The sequence below is a fragment of the Callithrix jacchus genome, chromosome 11, assembly GCF_049354715.1.
Source record: "Callithrix jacchus isolate 240 chromosome 11, calJac240_pri, whole genome shotgun sequence".
NCBI lineage: Eukaryota > Metazoa > Chordata > Mammalia > Primates > Cebidae > Callithrix > Callithrix jacchus.
The window spans coordinates 71543615-71566655 of record NC_133512.1 but is presented as its reverse complement, the minus strand read 5'-3'; the positions used below and the strand labels follow the sequence as shown (position 1 = coordinate 71566655).

Genomic DNA, 23041 nt, shown 5'->3' with positions numbered 1-23041 from the left:
CCAACAAAAGAGAAAAGCCTGTTTCTGGACAAAGGGCAAGGAAACGAGGAGAACAGCCTTTTTCCTGACTCATATCTAGAACCTGTAAGTGGTGACATCAGTAGATCCCAGAAAGGGTAACACATCTTGCATCAGTAGTGGCTGCTGGATGCACCTGCAGTGGTGACATCAGTGAATCTCTTATGGGTGACCCATCCTCTTCCCCATACCTGCCTATATCATGTAGGCAGAGATAAAAGGCCAGAGAAAACACTTTCCATCCTAGAGATCTAGCATCTAACATCCTTACTAGTAACAACAGGTGACCCACAGAAGTACTTTCCATAACTTGCAAGTAGCACTAGCAGGAATGTATCAGGAGCTCCCAAGTCAGGAGAACTAAACAGACCAAAATAGCATTGGAAGAGCTCTGCAAAGTAAACTGCATTTGGAACCACAGCCTGTGAAATAGGCCAGAATCTACATACCAAACCAAAACAGGAACATTCTTGGCTAAAATAATAGATTTTACTTTAAATGTCCATTTAAAAAGGGTCTGTATAAAGAATGTCCAGGATAAACATCAGCCATGAACCAGAAAAAACAAACTGGATGAGAAAGGACAATAAACTAATTCTGATAACCAAGAAAAATAAACTGTCAAATTTATCTGACAAGGATTTTAAAGCAGCCATCATAAAATTGCTTTAACAAGCAATTGTGAATTCTCTTGAAACAAAAAAAACTCAGTAAAGAAATGGAAGTTATGAAAAAGCACTAAATAGACACTATAGGATGGAAAAATAAAATAACAGGAATTAGTAGCTTTCTGGGTGGGTCAGTAACAGAGTGGATATAAGAGGACAAAGCAAAGAAATTAAGAACAGATTCACAAAGTTTATTCAAAAAAATTCAAAAACTTGAAATTGTTTCTAATTCCTCAACTTGGAAGAAATGGACCAATTCCTGTAAAACTACAAACTACCAAAACTAACAAAATGAAGTGCATAACCTGAATAATCCATAACCATTAAAGCAATTGAATTTGTAATTAAAATCCTCTTGAAAAAAAATCTCTAGGACAGTTGTTTCACTGGAGAGTTTTGCCAAACATTTAAAAAAAGAGTTGACATCAATTTTACACAATCCTTCCCAGAAAATAGAAGACGAAGGAATGTTTACCAACTTATTTTATGTAGCCAGTATTACCCTGATATTGAAATCAGAAAAAGACAGTACAAAAAAATTACAGACCAGTATTTCTCATGAACATAGACACAAAAATCCTCAATAAAATATTATCAGGTTAAATAAAACAGTATATTAAAAGAATTACTCACCATGTCCAAGTGGGACTTATCCCAGGTATGCAAGGTTGATTTAACAATTGAAAATCAATGTAATCTACCATGTCAACAGTTTAAATAAGAAATATCTTATGATTATATCAGTGGAAAATAGTCTATGTAGGAATAACAAGAAATCTATTCCTACAAATAAATGAATTCAGCAAGGACATGAGATCTAAGACTAACACATGAAAATTAATCTCATGTATATATTCTAACAACAAACATATGGAGATGGAAATTAAAAACACAATACTCCTTTACATTGCTAAAAAAATGGAATGCTTAGGTATACACTAAACAAAATGTGCAATGTATTTTTGCTGAAAATTACAAAATGCTGATGAAGGAACTCAAAGAAGGCTGAAATACTTGGAAGAGTTTATCATGTTCATGGATTGGAATACTCAGTACAGTAAAGATAGATATTATTGTCAACTTAATCTGGAGGTTTAATGCAATTTCCATCAGAAACCCAACAAGATTTTGGTAGTCTTAGAAAAGCTTATTCTAAAATTTATATAAAAAAGCAAAAGACCTAAATATCTAAAACAACTTTGGTAAGAGTAAAGTAGGAAATATCACTGTATTAGTCCATTCCCACACTGCTATAAAGAACTTCCTGATACTGGGTGATTCATAAAGAAAAGCAGTTTAATTGACTCACAGTTCTGCATGGCTGGGGAGGCCTTGGGAAACATAATCATGGCAGAAGGGGAATCAGGCACAGCTTAAATGGCGACAATTGAGAGAAAGAGTGTGTGAGAGTGCAGGAAAAACTACCATTTATAAAACCATCAGATCTTGTGAGAACCCCCTCACTATCATGAGTACAACATGGTGGAAACTTCCCCCATAATTCAATCACTTCCCTCCCTTGACACATGAGGATTACAGGTCCCTTCCTCAATACATGGGGATTGCAACTCAAGATGAGATTTGGGTGGGCACATAGAGCCAAACCATATCAATCACTGTATCCAAATATTAAGGTTTACTATATAGCTGCATAAATCAAGACAGTGTGGTACAAGTGAAGGGATAGATCCATAGATGAACAGAAATGAACAGTTTATGACAGAGGGGCACACACAATTCCATGAAAGAAGGAAAGCATTTTCAACAAATGGTGCTTGAACAGTTGGACATCCAGAGGGAAAAAAAAATTGAGAGAGAGAGAACCTTAACCTAACTCTTATACCTTAAACAAAAATTCACTCAAAATACATCACAGACTTAAACAAAAAAAAATAAAGCTATACAATATTTAGGATAAAACATGAAAAAAATATTTGGGACCTGGGGCTAGACTGAAGAGACCTTAGACTTGATACCAAAAGTCTGATTCATAAAAGGAAAAATGATAATCTAGATTCATCAACGTTCAAAATATTTATCTGCAAAAGATCCTGTCAAGGGGATAGAAAGATGAATTACAGACTGGGCGAAAATGTTTGTAAACAACATATCTGGCAAAGGAACTTGTATACATAAAGAACTTTCAAAACTGAGTTTAAAAAGCAAACAAACTAGGCAAAAGACATGATCAGATTTGCACTGATTAGGATATACATATGACAAATAATCATATAAAAAGATGTCCAATATCACTAGCAGTTAGGGAAATGCAAATCAAGACAAAAAATCAGTATCACTGCATATATATCAGAATGGCTAAAATTTAAAAAATACTCATGACCTCAAATGCTGGCAAGGATGCAGACAAACTGGATCACTTGTTCACTGCTGGTGGGAATGTAAAAGAGTATACTCACTCTAGAAAACAGTTTGGCAGTTTGTTCTAAAACTGAAATGCACTTAGTATATAATCCAGCAATTGTACTCTTGGGTAGTTAGAGAAGTGAAAAACCTATGTTCACACAAAAATGTGTATGCATATGTTCACAGCAGCTTTATTCATTCACATTAGCCCAAAACTGCATACAACCCACAAGTCCTTCAATGGGTACCCTAGAAGAGACTGTGGTATATCCATGTCAGAGTCTTCAGGCATAGTATACAGCAATAAAATAAAAAGTAGCAAATTATTGATACACACACTAGAATGTATTTCAACAGAATTATTCTCACTGGAAAAGTCAATCTTAAAAGTTTACACACTTTATGATTCCATTTATACAATATTTTTGAAAGAAAGTTATTGAAGTGAAGAACAGATCAGAGGCTGACAAGGTTTAAGGATTGGTCAGGGGAAGGAGAGGAGCATGGCTATGAAGGGGAGGCATAAGGGAGCCCTGTGGTGAAACAGTTCTGAATTTCAGTTGTGGTCATACTTATGTATAACTACACATGTGATACCATCACATGGAAACACACACACGCGAGTACTTGTACACCTGACAAAATATGATGTAAGCTCTGTAGATTGTACCATTATCAATTTTCTGGTTTTGATATGGTACAATATTTATGTAAGTTAAAACTTGGGGAGGCTAATGAGGGTGTCTAACACCTTCCTGTAAATTCCTTATTAACTTCCTGGGAATTTATAATTATTTCAAAATTGAAAAAGATTTTAAAAAGTCACATTTGAAAAATTTTGAAATCATTCTGCTACTGTGCAAAACAAACACATTTGACGATGTCAATATTATTTTAAAAGTTGTATGCATTGAGGAGTAATGACAAGATATCACTCATTGCTCTATATGCAAGTAACTTGAGCAATTAAGAAACACAAAAAATAAAACTATACAATATTTAGGATAAAACATGAAAAAAATATTTGGGACCTGGGGCTAGACTGAAGAGATCTTAGACTTGATACCAAAAGTCTGATTCATAAAAGGAAAAATGATAATCTAGGTTCATCAAATCTAGATGTTTTGCAAACAAAATAGGACAGAATTCTGTAATCCTTACATAGGCACTACTTTATAGCCACATGAAATATTAACAGGTAGAAGGGGGAAATACATAGATCATTAGTGCAGGAAGGGTATTCAATATGCCTAATAACTTATATGGTCTGGACATCAACCAATCAATAACAGAATCTGGGACCAATGAGAACAGATGTCAGTCACAAACCAAAATTTGGTACTAGTGTACAACAGTGGAATATCCATCCTACATGATTCATTTTGAATAAACTGTATTATTTACTCCATGGAAGACTTACATGCCTAAAATGTTGGTATTTCTGAGTACTTCTGACCCGGAAAGACTGGAAGGGACACTATATTATTGGATGAAGCATACCTCAACATGTTGCTAAAGCAAATCATGACTAATAACAGTCAATTACAAAAACAATTGCTTCTATTAGGATATTTGAAATTTCCTCATTTTTTACAAACACATATGAAATATCAGTACAAAAACAAAATCACATTCAAGTTAATTGATATTTCAAGATAGGTGAATCTTTTCATATAAATAATTTTAAAAATTTTGAAGTCTTAGTACTTGAATAGTTAATTCTCTTAGAATCTCTTTATGAATTCTTCCTTGAGGAAACCTTCCTCAAAGGTGCTTTGCAAACATAATCTTAGCTTATCAGATTAGAAAGATAAACACTGAAAAATAAAATTAATTTGGTCATACTTAATCTTCTTGAGAAATTAGGATCACTAATTATCAAAACAAATTTAATGAGAAAGGCCAAAGCCCCTATTTAAGGCATGATAAACAATGTAATTTAGAAACAGAATTTGAAATATGAACATAAAATTATGCATCTTTTAATCTGTGTATCAGTTTTATAAAACTCATTTAAGCAATGAATTGAAACTAATTAGTGTTTTCTACTATTTTAGGAAGGAAACTTCCTTCTCCTGAAAAAACAGCTTATTTAATAAGTATTATGAAGCATGGCATATGCTGCCTTTGTTTATGTACATTTTGGGCACTTTTTGTTTAAAAAGATAGATTAAGTAATTAGTTCAAGCATTAGTTATTTCCAATTGAAATGCACTAGTCATGCAGGTAAATGGGTTAAGATTATGTAATGTTTTTTCCTGTAGTAACATAAGAAAACGCACTTAAAATTCAAACATATGGAATACAGAAACAAAGTCACCCAGTTCAGGCAGATGTACAGACAGCTTAACAGGATGAAGGGGGAAGCCCCCCCAGTGTATTACTATCAGGCTGGAATTAGCTAGATGGATAATTTTAACCTCTATGGATTTGTTCATTTCTGTTTAGCCAAGATACTCTATAGTAATTCAAAGCTGTTAAGGTAGGACAACTATTTTGAGTTTTTTCCCAGTTATTGTCTATAAGACTCAATTGCTGGTTCAGAGTACTACCTGAAGGAAAGAAAATGAGCAGTTATTTAGAATTTATGGTGCTACAATCACTGTGCTTCTAATACGTGAAAATAAATCTGCTTGAGAGGTATAACTCCCATTTTATAGGTAAGAAAATCTAGGCTCCCAGAGATTCAGTACCATGCCCAAGAACTCACAGACTGAGGTTTGGAACAATTTTTCCTGACTCCAAATCTTAAACAGTTTCTTCTTCTGTACATTATACTGTGATCCTACTGAGTTTAATAACGAAATTCAACTTTAAAAAAAGAATGGTCCTACAAGGCTTAATTCACTTTTGACATTGATTCTAACCCAGGAGTGATCACAGGATGTCGGCACAGAAATGCCTGTGATTGAAAATGTCTCAGGAGGATCCCATGCTACTGACTGTGAGAGGACAGATAGGATGGTGCTTTATACATACTTTAAGCAATCTTGCATCCAAATTATTTTGTGGTTAACTGCTATTTCTGTGGCATTTTAAAAAAGACTATATTGGCTTGCTAAACAGCACTCCCCCAAAAACTAATATTAGAATCCAGTAGTAGGTGGAGACGTTTTTTCTGCCATGTAGACTGGTGCTGAAACTCCAAAAGTGTACAGAGCTGTGACAAATGCACAGAACATAATGGCTTCAGCACTTCCAGCCCAACTGTGAGAGAAGGAAGTATGTTTTTACGTTTAGTAGCAGTATTATCCTTTAGGTAAAAAGGCAAAATGATTGTTTTAGTGTCAGTAGAATAAGTGCTGCTTTAATATGTATCTGTACTGAGCCATCCATGTCCTCTTTTTCTCCTTAATACCAATGAGAACTTTTGTTATTTTTTCCCTCTAGTCTAGTTTCCCCTCTCATCTCTCTTTCACTTGTCTTCCTCCTATACTAATTGACCTAGGAATTAACTTTACTCATTTAAGCAAATGGATCTGAAGGTGCAAACATTTCCAGATACATATCTACATACACATACCTGCCTCTATATATTCATACATAGTAAGCACACACATGATAAAATAACATATCTTCAGTGATTAACATATAAATTATGATAACAATAAGGATTTTATGACAGTTGGTCCAGTAACATCCAAAATGTACAATTTAAAAATAACTGTACTAAAATTTCTGCTACCAGATAGGATGCAGTGAGTAGCTTATTACCCATCAGAAAACAAAGTCTAGATAAAATATAAAACAATAAGCAATTTAAGCAATTCTAGAGAAAATATAAAACAATAAGCAATTTTTTCAGAGACTACCTGAAGCAACATGTTGTAGAAGGTCTAAGATTCTCCAAAGGGAACCCTGCAGAGGTGAGGGAAGAATCTGAAGCTGCTTTTGTTTAGTCTGGGCTCTCACAACAGTACAGACTTGGCCTGGAAGAAGGCCGCTGATGGACATGAAAGAAATCAGAAGTGAGGACTCTTGAGGGACTGGGGTGACAAGTAGAGATGTGAGAGATCTCAAACAGTTAATCAGTTATCTCCTGACACTTGTCACTTCTGGAGCTGCAGGATCTAGAGGCAAAGAGCTAAGCTAAATCCCCTGAAAAGCATCTCAGATTTTTGGGAGTCTGGCAGCCCTGAGAAGAAAAATACTTAAAAATATTGGTGTTCAAGGCCTGCCAAAAGTAGAGCCCACACAGATGTGGTAGGTTACGGTTTGCCCTGAGGACTAAATTCAGCCCACCCCTATTTTTGTGTGGCCCATGGGCTAAGAACAGTTTACACATCTTTGAATAGCTGAGGAAAAATCAAAGGAAGATTATTTTGTTATGTGAAAGTATATAAAACTTGCCCTGGCCCAAGATGGCGGATGAGGCCACCTGACGTGTTGTGTTTGAGATTCTGGTGCCGAAGACTAATGCAGGACCCCGAGATCAAGAGTTGTGGGTGCAGCGACTAAAGGAGGAATATCAGTCCCTTATCTGGTATGTGGAGAACAATAAGAATGCTGACAATGATGGAGCCCAAGAAAGGGACTCGGTGGTTTGGAAAATGTTGGTATATCTATAACCTCCTGAAATGTCAGTTTGACATTCCTGTCACATATCCTACTACTTCCCCAGAAATTGCAGTCCCTGAGCTGGATGGAAAGACAGCAAAGACATACAGAGGTTGCAAAATATACCTGACAGTTCATTTCAATTCTTCGTGAGCCGGGAATGTGGCCAAATTTGGACTAGCTCATATTGTGCCTCTGGGGTTGGGTTCAGGGCTGGCAGTGGAAATCCCTGGTCTGATTCAGAAGGGTGTCATCCAGCACAAAGAGAAATGCAACCAATGAAGGACCAAGCCACTGAGGCAGGGCAGAGGGACCTTTGACAGGCTACAGTCCTGTTTTTCCGTGTATCGCACTTCACTCAGCTAACTGCTTCCCCTTACCCTCTACCTCTAGTTGTTACCGAGTAGCTTCAGAAGGCATTGCTGGGGTGGGGGAGGGGAAGGCCAAAACACCAAGCAGTATTGCTGTTGAGTTTCTAAGGCTGCAGAGGGAAGGGAAAGACTGGGCTTTGGAAAATCAAGAGGCAATTTATATCCTCCCCCTAAAGTGGAGCAATGTGTGATCCTCTAGGTATGGGGGTAACTGGCAGTGAGGACAGTCTCTCTGGTAGTCTCTCACAGTGTCTCAGGAGACAACTCATCACTAAAAGCTGCTTCCTCTGGCTAAAAAAAAAAAGTATACAAAACTTACAAAACTCATATTTTGACGTCCATATGTAAATCCTTATCAGAATACATGCATGACCTTTATATATTGACGCAAGCTGCTTTGCACAATGAGTGGTTGCAAAGAAACTGTGTGACCTGCAAAACCTAAAATCTTTATTGCCTGGCCCTTTACCGAAAATGTTTGCCAACCTGCACTAGGCTGTTAGTTGAAAACTCTGGGAGCCAGGGCAAACTCAACCCAACCTCACGTTGGCTCAGTTCTGGTTTGGATTAGGGTAATTACTGTTCACTCTATCTGCCTAGCAGAGGAATGGTAAATCTTTGCTAGAAAAAGATATCAATCACTGGAGCCTCTACATTTTTAAATACACATTCTATACATATTTCTGCATTCCAAAAACTACTGTACTAACTTTTCTCTGAGCTGAAGTATGTCACATATGAAGAAACATGACTTAACCGGCAAGTTCAATAGCAATTCACTAACATCCAATGTTGTAAATAAGTTATCTATGTCATTTAAGGAAAAGTAAAATATAGGTAACAATATTACCTAAAAGCACTTTTCTTGGAAACAAAACTTAAAATAGGTGTCCAGAGTAATAACATTCTAACAAACTAGACGTTAATTTCCACTGTAAAACAGTCCAATAATATAGTCTATGAATTATTTATTTTGAAGTAAATAAAAACAAATAGCAATTGACCAGTTACAAATCATCCTGATCTATAAACTGAATGCTAGAACTCGTTTCTCAATGACATGTGGTTCAGAAAACATCAGCATCATATTTTAGGCTCTACCATCCTGTGAAGTCTGATAAGCACAGATGTGAGAAAAATGAGTAACACCAAAATATTATAATTATGCAATACGTTATGCTTGCATCTCTCCCAGGATTTTAAAATTTGACTTTAATAACTTTTTATAATAAAAAGATCAACTCAAAGGTGCAAGACAGCTGAGAAGTTCAATATGTCACAGAACTGCAAAATTGTTAAATTTACTTTAATTAGGATATACTAAGGTTTTACATCTGTGACATAAGTAAATCATAACTCCCAGATCTAACAGAACAGGTCATGTTAATTTTCAGACTATCACTTTTTGTAACACATGTCTCATTGGTGTCAATGAAATATAACCTAATCATGCTTAAAAGTTCAGGTCAGACAATAATTTTCTGGGATTCAACTGTGTACAATTGTACTACTATACAGAAAGGATACATATATGGCTATGAATACAAAATTAAATATAGATACATCAGGCCAGGTGCGGTGGCTTATGCCTGTAATCCCAGCACTTTGGGAGGCCGAGATGGGTGGATCACAAGGTCAGGAGTTCAAGACCAGCCTGGCCAACATGGTGAAACCCCATCGCTAAAAAAAAAAAAAAAAAAGGAAAATATAGATATATTAAAAGTGAGTATTTGTACATTTATGTATGTTCATATAAATTACAATCTCTAATATTTAATTTAACTCAGTCCCTAGCCTGTGAACCTTATAACATAGGAATGCACAATGTCATGTGGATATTATCTGAGAAAGTCAGAATTATGCTTGGAAAGAAAGGACTTTAAGAATGAGAAACTTTTTAAAAAGTTAACTTTTTAAAAACTTTGTTTAAAGTTCAGATATTCTCTGCTATTTTCTTCACCTTTAAGAGCTCTTCAATGACAGAAGCCTCTGAATTGAGTTCTAATAATTTAATCCATAAAGTCCGTGAATGTCATCAAATAATAAATCATCAGAGTATGCTATTGATCATCTTACCTAAACTATAAGTGCTTCTTTAGAATTAAACTCAATATTTAAAAAAAAATTGCAAGTATCATCAGTAACAGACTTCACCTACATAGTTTACTAATTGAAAAACAAGATTTACAGTCATCTAGTCCTCAAAATTATTTTTTAAAAATTCTTCACATGCATAAAAACAGTCTATTTTGAAGCAGGTCAATATTAGACAATTGAGAACTGGAAAATATTAAGGATATTCTAAGACATTTAGGCAACTGGTTATTTTATTCAAATACTTGATTCAAGGAAAGTATGGCTTTACATTTCTGATTCCTTAATAACTGCTAGAATGCTATGCCTTTGAAAACAAAATCAAATATTATAGTGCCACAAACTGTTTCTGTTATGCATCACATCTGACTCCAATTAAAAGATCAGAGTCCTCCGAGTGACATATTACAAACAAAAAATCCTTAGTAGGTGGTGGAAAGTCAGGCCAGGAGTCAGACAGAACCAACAGAGATTAGAGATGTGATATTCAGCACAGTCTTCTCAGAGAGAAAAAGCAAAACCACATGGCCCTGCTGAAATGCCGAGTTAATTCTCTGTCTTATCTGAGCATTAAATATTACATCCTTAAAATTGTTTCACCTAGATTATTGCCTCTTCAGGTGAGACTCTCGTTTAAGAAACACAAACATTCTCAAAGCACATTGCTGAAACATCATAAAAACTTAATAACCTACCATTTTCTTTGCACTCTTCTGGAGGTTTAGCCTTTTTCGCAAGTCGTGGATCCAGCCATGATGTTGTCTTTGTGTTATGGCTGAAAAGAAAAGAGATCACTCTGAACAGACACATACTGAAAGGAATCAAGTTTATTCCTTAAGAAAAAAAAAACAGGGTTAGTCCAACAAAATTGCAATCGATACACTTAATTTGCTTACTGGTTCTAAGTAGCCCTGAAGGAGTGTAAGAGTAATTGTGCAAGGCAGCTGTAAATTTGGCAACCTCAGCTCCCTGTCCTCAAAGCAGCTATTTTTATTAAAATCAACTAGAATGTTGCCAAGTTAACCTCATTGAAAATGCAGAACTCATCCAGCGCAAAAGGAATTTATTACAAATACAGGATTCTCCAGTTGGAAGAGCACAGTCCACAGGCTCTGATAATGTTTCCTGAGTTTTGCAAAAGAATTATTTTCATCTTAAACCTACCCTTTTCATAAACAGTTGTTTTGTTACTCTTTAACTACAGACCTGGCAGAGAGAGTACAATAGTGATGCAGATTATGGCATGTTCTTGAGATTCCTGCATGTTCTCAATAAGTGATTAATAGCAATTTTATTAACCCACATTAAGGTATCTTTCATCCAAATATTTTCAACCCAGCTCAGAAGGTAGAAGATAAGACTGTCTGAATTCTAATATTTCTGAAATGGGATTTCCAGAAATTAATAATAAATTTTTTTGAAAAAAATGTTTTCTTATAAGACTTTTGCCAGAAATTTAAAAAGTAAAAGAGAGATATTCTTAAAGTAGTGTTTCTTAAAGTGGTTGTGGAATAACCTGCATTGGAATCACCTGATGGACAATGTATATTAACAATGCATATTCCGGGTCCTCAAAGAACTATCAGATAAGAATCTTGGAGGTGGGGCTACACAACCTCCATCATTGGCGAGCACTCCCAGTATTTCTTATGTACATTACAATTCAAGAACCACTCACAGCTCATAACTGCTCATTGGAGCTAAAATATTTACTGTGCACAGCTGTCTCAAGGGATCTCATCTACCAATGGACAAATTGTCAAGAATTTGACATTTGTGAGGGCTTTGGGAAGAGAATGAACAAAGGCACAGGTGTGGGAACATGTAAGGTATATACAGGAAATGGTCAGAAGGCCAGTCAACGGAACATGAGAGGGAAGAATAGAATAGAAGATGGAAACAGAAATCAGAGCCAGATAATAGGCATAGTTTAGTACAGTTGTAAGGAGGTCAAAATGATAATGATGATATAAATTTCACTTGTATTCTCTTTCTTTAATGAAATTTAACTATATTTTGTCCATCATAGCCACAAATGTTAGCTAGATAATCTGATATACCAGTCTGTACTTACAGTGAAGGTTAGAAGATTTGCCCAGGGAGTTTGTTTAATTACAAACGTGTAAAAACCAAGTTCCCTCCTAATGGAGAAACTTTCAAGCCAGGAAGGAGGGAAGATGGAGTCAAGATGGGTGGCAGAAAGCTATTCCAAGATGTTAAATCACTCTTCAAGTAGTATTTTCTGAATGATCATCCATCTCATCCGCCTATATATAGAGCAATCTTTGATTTGAGAACTGTGACATAAAGACCCTTGAGTCATGAACCTTCTGTTCCTGAAGAAAATACCATTTTATTTCTGACATGCATATGAGATAGAGAAAGTATTCTCCATCACATTCTTCACATTTAAGAGCTCCTTGATGATAAATGCCTCTGAACAGGACTTTAATAAGTTGATCAGAAAAGGGCTGTGAATTTGATCAAATAATAAATCACGAGGAGAGTATGCCAGCTTTTATTTTGCCTCAATTTGACCCTTGTAAAGTCTGCTGGTGCTTCATTATCAAGTTTTAGAAGGATATAAAGTGTTGCAGACACTTTCATCTGGTTCTAGCCCTTGTTTGTATGCCAATATAATCTAGTATTTTCTTCTGAACTGAAGACTTCACACTTGAGGATGCAGGTTCTGATTATTCCTAGTGTGAGGATGGGGGCACTGGGTTCAGTGTTTGATGCTCTCATTTTGGCAAAAAAAAAAAAAAAAAAAAAAAAAAACCCACAATCACTTAAAAATTGCTCTTTATAAGCTGGGTGTGGTGGCTCATGCCTGTAATCCCAGCACTTTGGGAGGCCAAGGTGGGCGGATCACCTGAGGTTGGGAGTTCAAGACCAGCCTGACCAACATGGAGAAACTCCATCTCTACTAAAATTACAAAATTAGGTGGATGTGGTGGAGGGCACCTGTAATTCCAGCTGCTCAGGAGGCTGAGGCAGAAGAATCTCTTGAACCCTAGAGGTTGAATTTGCAGTGAGCCAAGATCAAGCCACTGCACTCCAGCCTGGGCAACAAGAGCGAAACTCTGTCTCAAAACAAAACAAAAAAACAAAATAAAACAAACAAAATGCTCTTTATAGACATGCCTCAGTTCAAAGTATATGTGTGTCTATGTGTGTGTTGATGTCTATATTTCTACGAGGTGGGGAGATGGGAAGTAGTCAAGGAAAATACATTTCTCTTCTTTTGTCCTCACCTGCTTCTTCCAAATCCTTTCCCCTTTTTGAAGAAAAGTCATTTCTAAGCTCCTAAGACATATTCACAAAAGCAAACACATACATGAGTAAGATTAAGGGAACATTACTAAGCCACTGCAGGGAGTCAAATTACCATTTCTATTGCACACCACCATGGGTCTCAAATACTGGCCAATTTAGTAGAGAACTGTGAATTTTCCAGCTTTCCAGAGTTTATATAAAGCATTTCATTACAGGCTGATTTTTTTTTAGGTTGAACTAGCATTAACGGTGTGTCACTTTAATACATTTTGACAGAATGAGTCTCTTATAGTTAACAGCATTTTTAGCTGATCTTCAGAAATGATTCTGAAATAAATGTGGGTAGTAGCTACCTTCGGTAATTGTCATAAACATCACATGAAGATCCAGCACAGTATTTCTCAATAGTGGTTCTCACCAGCCCTGGAATTTGCATGTTCTTCCAAGATGCCTTGCAAAGAGGATATTTTTAATGCATTGGGAGACAACAGACCAGCCCGCCCTTCTACTTCCCTTAAATGACATATTTTAAACCTTAATAATTCCATTTGAAAACAGAATTAGGTATTGGGCAGGAAACCGTGTTTAAAATGGGATTGTTGAGGGATTTTCCACATTCTGCCTACTGTCTTTCAAGTTTAAGGAGGTGATTTCTTTTCACTTCCTAGCTAGGGCAGATTCAGGTGTATGACGTCAGTTTTCTGTATTTATCCAAACGGTATGTCACAAAAATACCAGGAAAAGAAAATGTCAATGCTATATAATTTTGTATTTCAAGTTTCTTTAGCAGAGACACATACAAATACATAGGCTACATTTGCACACAAACGTTTCTTATTCTAGCTGGGGAATGTAACAAATATTTTCTAGGAAAGGTTGAATCATACTATTATACTACTTTATGTAGTTTTTAGGATAAAGTTAATGCGATGATCACAAAAAGTGAGAGGTCAAATGAAAAAGCCAGTAACTATTTAAGTTCAGTCAATGTCATATTTAAAACCTGGATGAAAACCAAAAACAATGGTTTATCATATGGGTATATACAAAGCTCTTCTCTATGTTCAACTAAATACTGGGTCTATCTAGAGGACCCAGAAGTGAAATTCCAGTCAAGTTTGCATTTCTAGTTTAAATTCATATCAGAATGGCCTTGAAAATATGCAATAGGCGGATCAGCAATGAACAGAAATTTCTGTACAATTTGTAACCTTAACCTTTGCCAAACTGACAGAGCAGCAAGTTAAATAATATCCTATCTTCTGAGAAAACATTCTTCTCACATAGAACATGCTTCATTTCAACAGGAAAAGCTATTTGCAGCCCAGCACACCATTGCAAAGTTATTCTCACTATCTCATATCATTTTTGATTGTCAACTGTGTCACAGACAGCAGCAGAACTTTCAGATATGTCCCCTCATTTAATGCTAACAAGCCTTTGTGGCTAAGTGTTATGAATTCCATTTTATAGATGGAGAAACCCAGGTTGGGGGATGGTGGGTAAGTTGCCCAAGACTGAAGAGCTAGTGCATGCAAGTGAAAGAGGCAGCTAGCATTAAATCCATATCTGATTTCCAGGTACAAGGTTTTTTGTGATCTAAAACCAAAGGCATCTGGAATCTCACACATGGCTTTTCATACTGAGGTGCTTCATTTCACTCCCTGGAATGGTAATCAAGGGTCTGTTTACCAGCTTCTGCCAGTAGTTTAGAAACAGACTTTTATCTATCGTTTATGGATAGTAATCACTACTTAAATTCTTTTTCAGGTGTAAATGGTTTGCACTAAGTATGATAGTGAGTTCCATGTACATAGAGACAAAAGAGAGAACTGTGATTGAGGAGAAATTGATAATATCACTGGAAAAGTTTTCTCCTTATAAACATAAATTCTGTATTTGAATCACTTCCTCTTCCTTTTCCTTTTCTCCCTTCCTTCCCTCCCACTCTCTTCCCTTCCTTCCCTCCCTCTCTTACCTCTCTCTCTCTCTGTCTCTCTCTTTCTTTCTTTTCTTTTTGGAGACAGGATCGGCTCTGTTGCCCAGGCTGGAGTGCAATGGCATGATCTTGGCTCACTGCCATCTCCACCTCCTGGGATCAAGCGATTCTCCCATCTCAGCCTCTCAAGTAGCTGGTACTAGGTGCATGCCACACACGGGCTAATTTTTAATTTTTTTGTAGAGACAGGGTCAAATGCCTAAGATCGAGCGATCTGCCTGCTTTGGCTTCCAAAGTGCTGGGATTACAGGCGTGAACCACCACGCCTGGCCCGGAACCACTTTCACACCAAATTTTCTTCATTCAAATATGAGTATTTTTCCAAAATTAAGTCTTTTTAGAAACCTGATTCATATAATGTACATATGAATATTTGGTCTTAGAAGCTATATTAAACAAATAGGTTAGTAAGAAATACTATCAATGGATACAGTATTTATTAGGAGCAAAAATTAAAATTTTCTTATAGATCATGCATATTCTAATCTTTTGTTCTAGTTTTTTATTCACTCTACTGTTTGTCCAGTCAGGGTACAAACCTCTTTTTTGTTTCTTAGGTATATGCATAACTAGATCCTCAAGGGTAACCCAATTCAAACCTAATTTTAAAATACGTTCTCCATCCCTTTCTAATTTCTTTGTTTCCTTTTCTTCTTTAATATTGTCAACCAGAGCAAAACAATGTTTTTACTGCTGTACAACTATTAGAAGAATTTTCTTTCATCAACCGAAATTTTCTTAGTGAAATGAAAAACTTTTATTATTAAATACACTTCTTTCCTTTGCTCTATATAAAACTAGAAACAGACTTAAAACAATGATAAATAAGTCCTCCAAATAGCCAATTCTGAATCTCAGTCTTAAACTGAGACTTAAATGTTATTTTTCCCCCCCTGGGAAATACTACGCCAGAAGAATAACAAGTAATTAAAGCCAACGACATTTGATTGCACAAAATAATCTTGGGAACAAGATAAACAAGGTTCACGTAAATATTCTGGAGTCAACAGCAATTCAGAATGTCTATGGATGTTAAGGTTTCAAAAGTAGTAGTGATATAGGTTCAGAGACAGTAATAAGACCAATCGTTGACCTTACTTTAGGTTTAAAAAACCTGTTTTTAAAATTATTACACTTTAAGTTCTGGGATACATATGCAGAACGTGCAGGTTTGTTATATAGGTATACACGCGCCATGGTGGTTTGCTGCACCCATCATCTACATTAGGTATTTCTCCTAATGCTATTCCCCCCCTAGGCCCAATCCCCCGACAGGCTCCGGTGTGTGATGTTCCCCTCCCTGTGTCCATGTGTTCTTATTGTTCGACTCACACTTATGACTGAGAACATGCCATGTTTGGTTTTCTGTTCCTGTGTTAGTTTGCTGAAAGTATTAATTTTTTTTTTGAGACCGAGTTTCGCTCTTGTTGCCCAGGCTGGAGTGCAATGGTGCGATCTCGGCTCACTGCAACCTCTGGCTCCTGGGTTCAGGCAATTCTCCTGCCTCAGCCTCCTGAGTAGCTGGGATTACAGGCGCACGCCACCATGCCCAGCTAATTTTTTGTATTTTTAGTAGAGACGGGGTTTCACCATGTTGACCAGGATGGTCTCAATCTCTTGACCTCCTGATCCACCCGCCTTGGCCTCCCAAATTGCTGGGATTACAGGTGTGAGCCACCGCGCCCGGCCCTTGAAAGTATTAATTTTTAAAGGTATATAAACTGAGTAGATTTTATAGTATAGTCAATAAAATCTTCAGGATGATTATAACACTTTCCAAAAGACTTTCTCTTCCAAAGAATTATTAAAGGCGACGATTGATATATCTAATTGGTGATGAACAGTAGAAACTTGTTCTTTCAAGACTTTATTCATCTAAAATTTCGCTATTTTTTTCAATCTATACATAGGTCATCCACAAATAAAGCTACTTTCAATGATCTCTCTAGTGGTTATTTCCTAAAGAATATTCCTACAATTTCATTTAAGCTTATAGAGTTTGCCATCATATTACCTTTCATGTGTTTAGAAAATATTTTTAAAGAAGTTAAATTACAAATATTGTTTTGGATATTGTGGGTGTGTATTGCACACTGTTTTGTCAAAACATTTATTTTCTGACTGGAAATTATACCAGAATCTTGTGCAGGCACAAGAAAAAATATATGAAGAAATATTTGATGTATCTCCTGTTTTTATAATACAATTAACAGTAAGCCTAGACCACATTTTGTGACTAGGATGATATGTCAAGTATAGAATGAGAAACTATATTTCTGGTGTTGCTGCCTCCCAAAAAAACCTGATTTTATATTTCTCTCCAACAAATTTCCAAAGTATTTTATCTTTTATTTAATAAATGAAGTTTAATGTTTTTTGGAAATGGAAGTTGGTGATTTACTTAAAACTTAAGAAGATACAGAAACAGGAACACAAAAAGAAACATAAATTACTTGTGTGTTTGTTTAGAATTTAAAAGTAAATTCAGCCCTGACAAATATTTGGAAACCATGCACAGCCATGACATTTTCCACAGATGTGATTTTCCGTTTCAAAAGCCTGCATTTAAAAATCTATTATTTAAGATGACATAGTGTTCACTGCCATTCAGGAAGATGGCAGTAAACAAATAGGTTCTTGTTGTCTTTTTGTTTTTTGCCAAAGCAATAGCAGTCTCTTCTGTGTCACTAACTAAACTGACTCCCAAACAAAGAAGTAATTTAATGGGATTCCCAAAGCATGTCAATCCAGATTAACCCTGTGGCAGCTCTTCTTTTATGGAACATTTAGCCTCTGGAGTAGTGAATTGCTGGCCAAGAAACTTATAAAACAAATACTATTTGTAATATAAAAGTTTACTTTTCTCTCAGCCAATGTGTGTTTATATATCGGAGGTAGGATGAGATAATGGGAATGACTCTAGAGTAAAAGCGCTATGTGACCTTGGGAGTGTTAATTTGCCCAAGGATGCCTGGAAGGTGGTGATGATGTGAAGTGGGCACCACAGAAAATCAGTTAAGAGCAAGGATCATGGAGACAGACTACACTCCATGAAAGTCTTAATCTTGTCAGTTTTATTGACTACTGTATTCTCACGGTTTAGAATGATCCCCAGGACATAATACATGACCAAGAAACCTCTATTGAATAAATAGAATCAAAGAGCCCTGCCTATGTCTGACTTTTGGCAAGTAGTTACCTCTAAAAGCCTCAGTTTCATAAAGTGAAGATTAAGTGAATGGAGTATAAACTCTTAACAGATGAGCTATTGTTGTTAAGATGACCCGAACACACCCTAAAAAAGGTGGGCACGCGATAGATAATAACCCATTTGGATTACAATCAATATACTGCCTATTTCAATGATAATGTTAATGAAGATGATGACGCAAGTCCAAGAAATTACTGGTTTTCTCCAGTATTATACATTTAAAAGCCTCCTGAAAATTATGAAACATAAGACATTATTATTATTTTAAAGCATGTTTGGAAGCGTGCGTTCACTCAGAATTTAAAATTATGCTGCATAAAAATCAGCAATTCTCCTTTTCCAATTAAATATCATTGAATATAATAGAAGAAATCTGCTTTTATCATTCATCAAAGGAAGCAGTTTGAGTAGTGTGGGAAATACAGTTTGCCCACTAGTTTACCAGGGTGGCTGAGGGCAGAAAAAAAACTCTGCCTCTTAAATGCAGAACTTCTTAAGGACAGAGCCATATAAATTCTTTTGCAATATTAAATAAATCAATAAATATTTCAAAATTTATTGCATAAGAGACAAGTAAATGGAATTACTTGTTACCTCAATTCAACACCTATACTGTTTAATATATATGTCTTTTTAAACTATATATTTAAAATTAATGTTTCAGTGCAGAGTTCTTTTATTCTATTTAGAAATAACTATTATATATTTTATATAGATATATATTATATATACAAAATATATAAACACTATGTAAAAATATATTATGTACCTATATAAATGCATATATTCTGAAATATAGTATATATATTATTAAATATATATGTATATAATATACATATTTTGTATACAGAACCAAAGGATCATTCTCCTTTGTTTCAGTTATTTTCTGTTTTGTCATGATCTTCATTTCACAGGAGAGAGACTTCAGCAAAGTCTAAGGAGAGGCTGGGACCTGACAGAGAAGACGTTCATTACTCTAAGAGGCTCCCACAATATCTGTACAAAGAGAAAAGCTTTTACTCATGTCAGCCCTTCTTCCCTCACAAATCTCTCATTTTTCTTCTTTACTTTTCCCTCTGGTTTACCTCCCTCTTGGTATTCTACCTTTCCTTTAAAAAACATTTTTTCTTATTTTTTAATGAATAAAAATCATATGTACTGTATTCTTGAAAATTGCTGAGAGTAGATTTTAAGAGTTCTCAACACACACAAAGAATGACAAGTATGTGAGGTAATGCATATGTTAATTAGCACAATTGTGCCATCCCACAATGTGAATGTATTTCTACTTTTTCTTTCTATCATGATTTCGGGCACATGACTGCTTCAGAACTGCCTCTGAGACACATGGTGGCTTTGTCCTTAAGACATGTCTTATTACTCAACCACGCTCCAACCCCAGCCACTGTCTCCTGCTCTGCTCTAGAAGATCTGCTTCCAAGGGTCTTTCATAGTATAGAGTTTATTAGTCACATAAGAATTTTTTGGTCATAGAAGCAAAGGTACTCACAGATTAATGACAATGGGTGGAAATGTTGATTCAAATGTAGTTAGGAAAGGAAGGAGCATTCCAAGGCAAAGAATGAAAACAGACTGGAGAAAATCAGTGAAAAATAAAGAAAAAGTAAAGCACAGGAAACCACAGGCAGAGAGAAGGGAAATTGCAACGCTGTTGGTGGAGCTGGTGTGGACACAAGGGACCAGACCAAACAGACACTGACCCACTCCCTGCTCTGTGGTATCTGAGTTCATCACACCACATCTTGAGGTTCTTTATGGAAGACAGATGAATCACAAACTAGGGGTAAGGTAGAGAGTATGGGCGAGCGGAAGGGTGGGGATGCCTCCAGTCTGTGGAGGAACCTTAAGCAGGTGTCCTAGGCTGCCTGGGTCCTGCCTTCTCTGTCAGTCACTTTCCAGACATAGTCACTTCTACTCTGACTCCAGGCTCCTTCTTTTTTTTTTCATTTTAGGTTTTGGGGTACATGTTAAGAACATGTAAGATTGTTGCATAGGTACACAAATGGCAGTGTGGTTTGCTGCCTTCCTCCCCATCACCTATATTTGGCATTTCTCCCCATGTGATCCCTCCCCAACTCCCCACCCCCCACTGTCCCTCCCGTTTCCCTCTCACAGACCCCAGTGTGTGATGCTCCCCTCCTTGTGTCCATGTGTTCTCATTGTTCAACACCCCCCATGAGTGAGAACATGCGGTGTTTTCTGTTCTTGTGTCAGTTTACTGAGAATGATGGTTTCCAGGTTCATCCATGTCCCTACAAACGACACAAACTGATCGTTTTTCACCTTAGTCTCCCCCAGCATCAGCTCTTTCATCACAGATGAAATTGTTTCCTCCATTTTGTTTTAATTTTCTACTTCCATCTATTCTAATACTGTCCACCAGTCCTTCCCTCCAACATTAGGAAGATTAAAAAACAACAAACTCAAACAACAACAACAACAACAAAATGCCTTTCCTTTGCTTGCCTTTCAAAAGCACTAATGATTCAGTGAAACAACAACCAAGCAGTTATTTCCTGGGATTTGCCAAATAATACATACTTCTCTAGCAGGGTCAGGGGTTCCTCACCATTCCTAACATGCCTAGGGACTTTGTCTTCGCAATGACAGTTCCCATATCTGGAATGCTCTACTACCCTTTGTTAACTTATGAAGTTATGTTGTCTCACCTTCTCTGTGGTGCCCCTTTTATACCTCAAAACTCTTCTAAGCATTGACTTCCCTGAATAGTATCACGAAATTCAGAAATTGTTGACCAGTTGTTTATAACTATTTGTCTCTCATCCCCAACTCGCCAACAAGTTTGAGACCAAGGACAAAATCTTACAAATGTTTGAATGCCAACCTTGGGTGACTGACTAGAGTCACAGAATCATTTTGCTAGATTATTTCAACACTGACCAAGCCTCACTATTTACTATATACCTGGAAGATAAGTTCTGTCTTTTGAAGTTTCTTTTCTTCACAACCTTAAAACCTCACATAGTTAAAAGAGGAAAGTTTACAATCATCAAAAAGGCTTTTATGATTGCAGTTCTGGAAACACTGTAAGAAAACAGTTCTTTAATCAACTTGTCATGCTGGTTTCCTTTTATTATTTTCATATAGCCTTCCTCCCCTGGTCTTATGTAATAAAAATAAGTATGTCATCTGCTTCCTTATTCCAAACATCAATTGTTCTGAACATCTATTTACAACTTCACATCTAAGATTTGCATTTTGACTTCTGGTCTGCAATGATGTCATGCTATCTTTATCAATATCAAAATTATGTTTCTACATATGTATATTATTATTTTTAGTTGGTCACTTTTTAAACATTCTGATGTTCTATTTTCCAAATAATTGATAAAAGATGTCTTGGTCATTGATTACAGCAATAAAAATAATGTAAGAGATTCTTATTCCTTTTAAAATTAGAACATTTGCTGAAAGGTGAATGTTACTGATTCCTTTTCCATAAAACACTACATTTCTCATCCATGTTGGAGTCAAGCAGAGAACTGAGTAATGACTGGCTTATGCAGCCCCTTGGTCGCATGCATCAAAGTTTCCAGTTTCACATGAGAATTAAATGTTGGCATGTGGTAGCATTTCAATCTCACAACTGAATTCTGCTTATAGAGATCTAAGTTATAAATCACTCCAGGTTGGAAAAGGAAATCCAGTTTCAGTGTGTTTCTTAAATAATCAGAGTTTACATATTTTTATCCACTGTCAACACTGAACACTTCAGTTTCTATTAGTTTTTCTCTTTGAGGCTTCTCTAACTTTGACAGGATAAGGGTTATTCATTTTCGTTAGTTTCAGTTCTTTCTAATGAACACCGTTGTCTTAGGCACACCAAGAATTTCATTTTGTGCTAAGATTTTCTACTTCGGAATTTAAAAAAAGTTGTTTTAATCCTAGAAGCTAAAGAAAAGCCTGGCATTATTAATAAGATGTATATGAAAATTATATCTTGAAAAAAATGTCCGAAAAGAAAGAGTAGGAGAAGTTCAGGATTTGTACTATAGTTTCCTTAGCAAGTCATAAAAATTGTAAGCAACTAATAGAATGGAATATAGCAAAAGGAAGTATAACGAGCTATACAAAGCCAAATTATTTTACTGACATCCGACGTTGGGGTCAAATGCTGAAAACATTTTCTTTGGCTTCCCACAGTGGCTCACCCCTGTAATCTCAGCATTTTGTCTCCAATCCAAGTACTAACCAGGCCCAATCTTGCTTAGCTTCCGATATCAGATGCGATCAGGCATGTTCAGGGTGGTTGGCTGTAGACAATCTCAGCATTTTGTAAGGCCAACGTGGGTGATCACCTGAGCCCAGGAATTTGAGACTAGGCTTGGCAACATGGCAAATCCCCATCTCTACTAAAAAATACAAAAATTAGCCAGGCTTGGTGGCATGGTTGTGCATACCTGTGGTCCCAGCTACTCAGGAGGCTGAGGTGGGGGACTGC

General features: G+C 36.2%; 1 protein-coding gene and 1 pseudogene across 45 annotated transcripts in view; one reads left to right on the top strand and one right to left on the bottom strand.

Moving 5' to 3' along the window:
- The window catches only part of MAGI2 (membrane associated guanylate kinase, WW and PDZ domain containing 2), a 1508583-nt gene that overhangs the window by 476207 nt on the left and 1009335 nt on the right, over window positions 1-23041 (bottom strand). For all 45 annotated transcript variants that reach the window (XR_004728308.3, XM_035254988.3, XM_035254993.3 and 42 more), the window contains one exon: window positions 10768-10847. Coding sequence is in view for 44 of the 45 variants with exons in the window: in XM_035254988.3 (XP_035110879.1) it covers window positions 10768-10847 (80 nt within the window). In the remaining variant the exon portion in view is untranslated. The remainder of the gene's footprint in view (window positions 1-10767; window positions 10848-23041) is intronic.
- On the top strand, window positions 7412-7889 carry LOC118143818 (ubiquitin-fold modifier-conjugating enzyme 1 pseudogene; annotated as a pseudogene).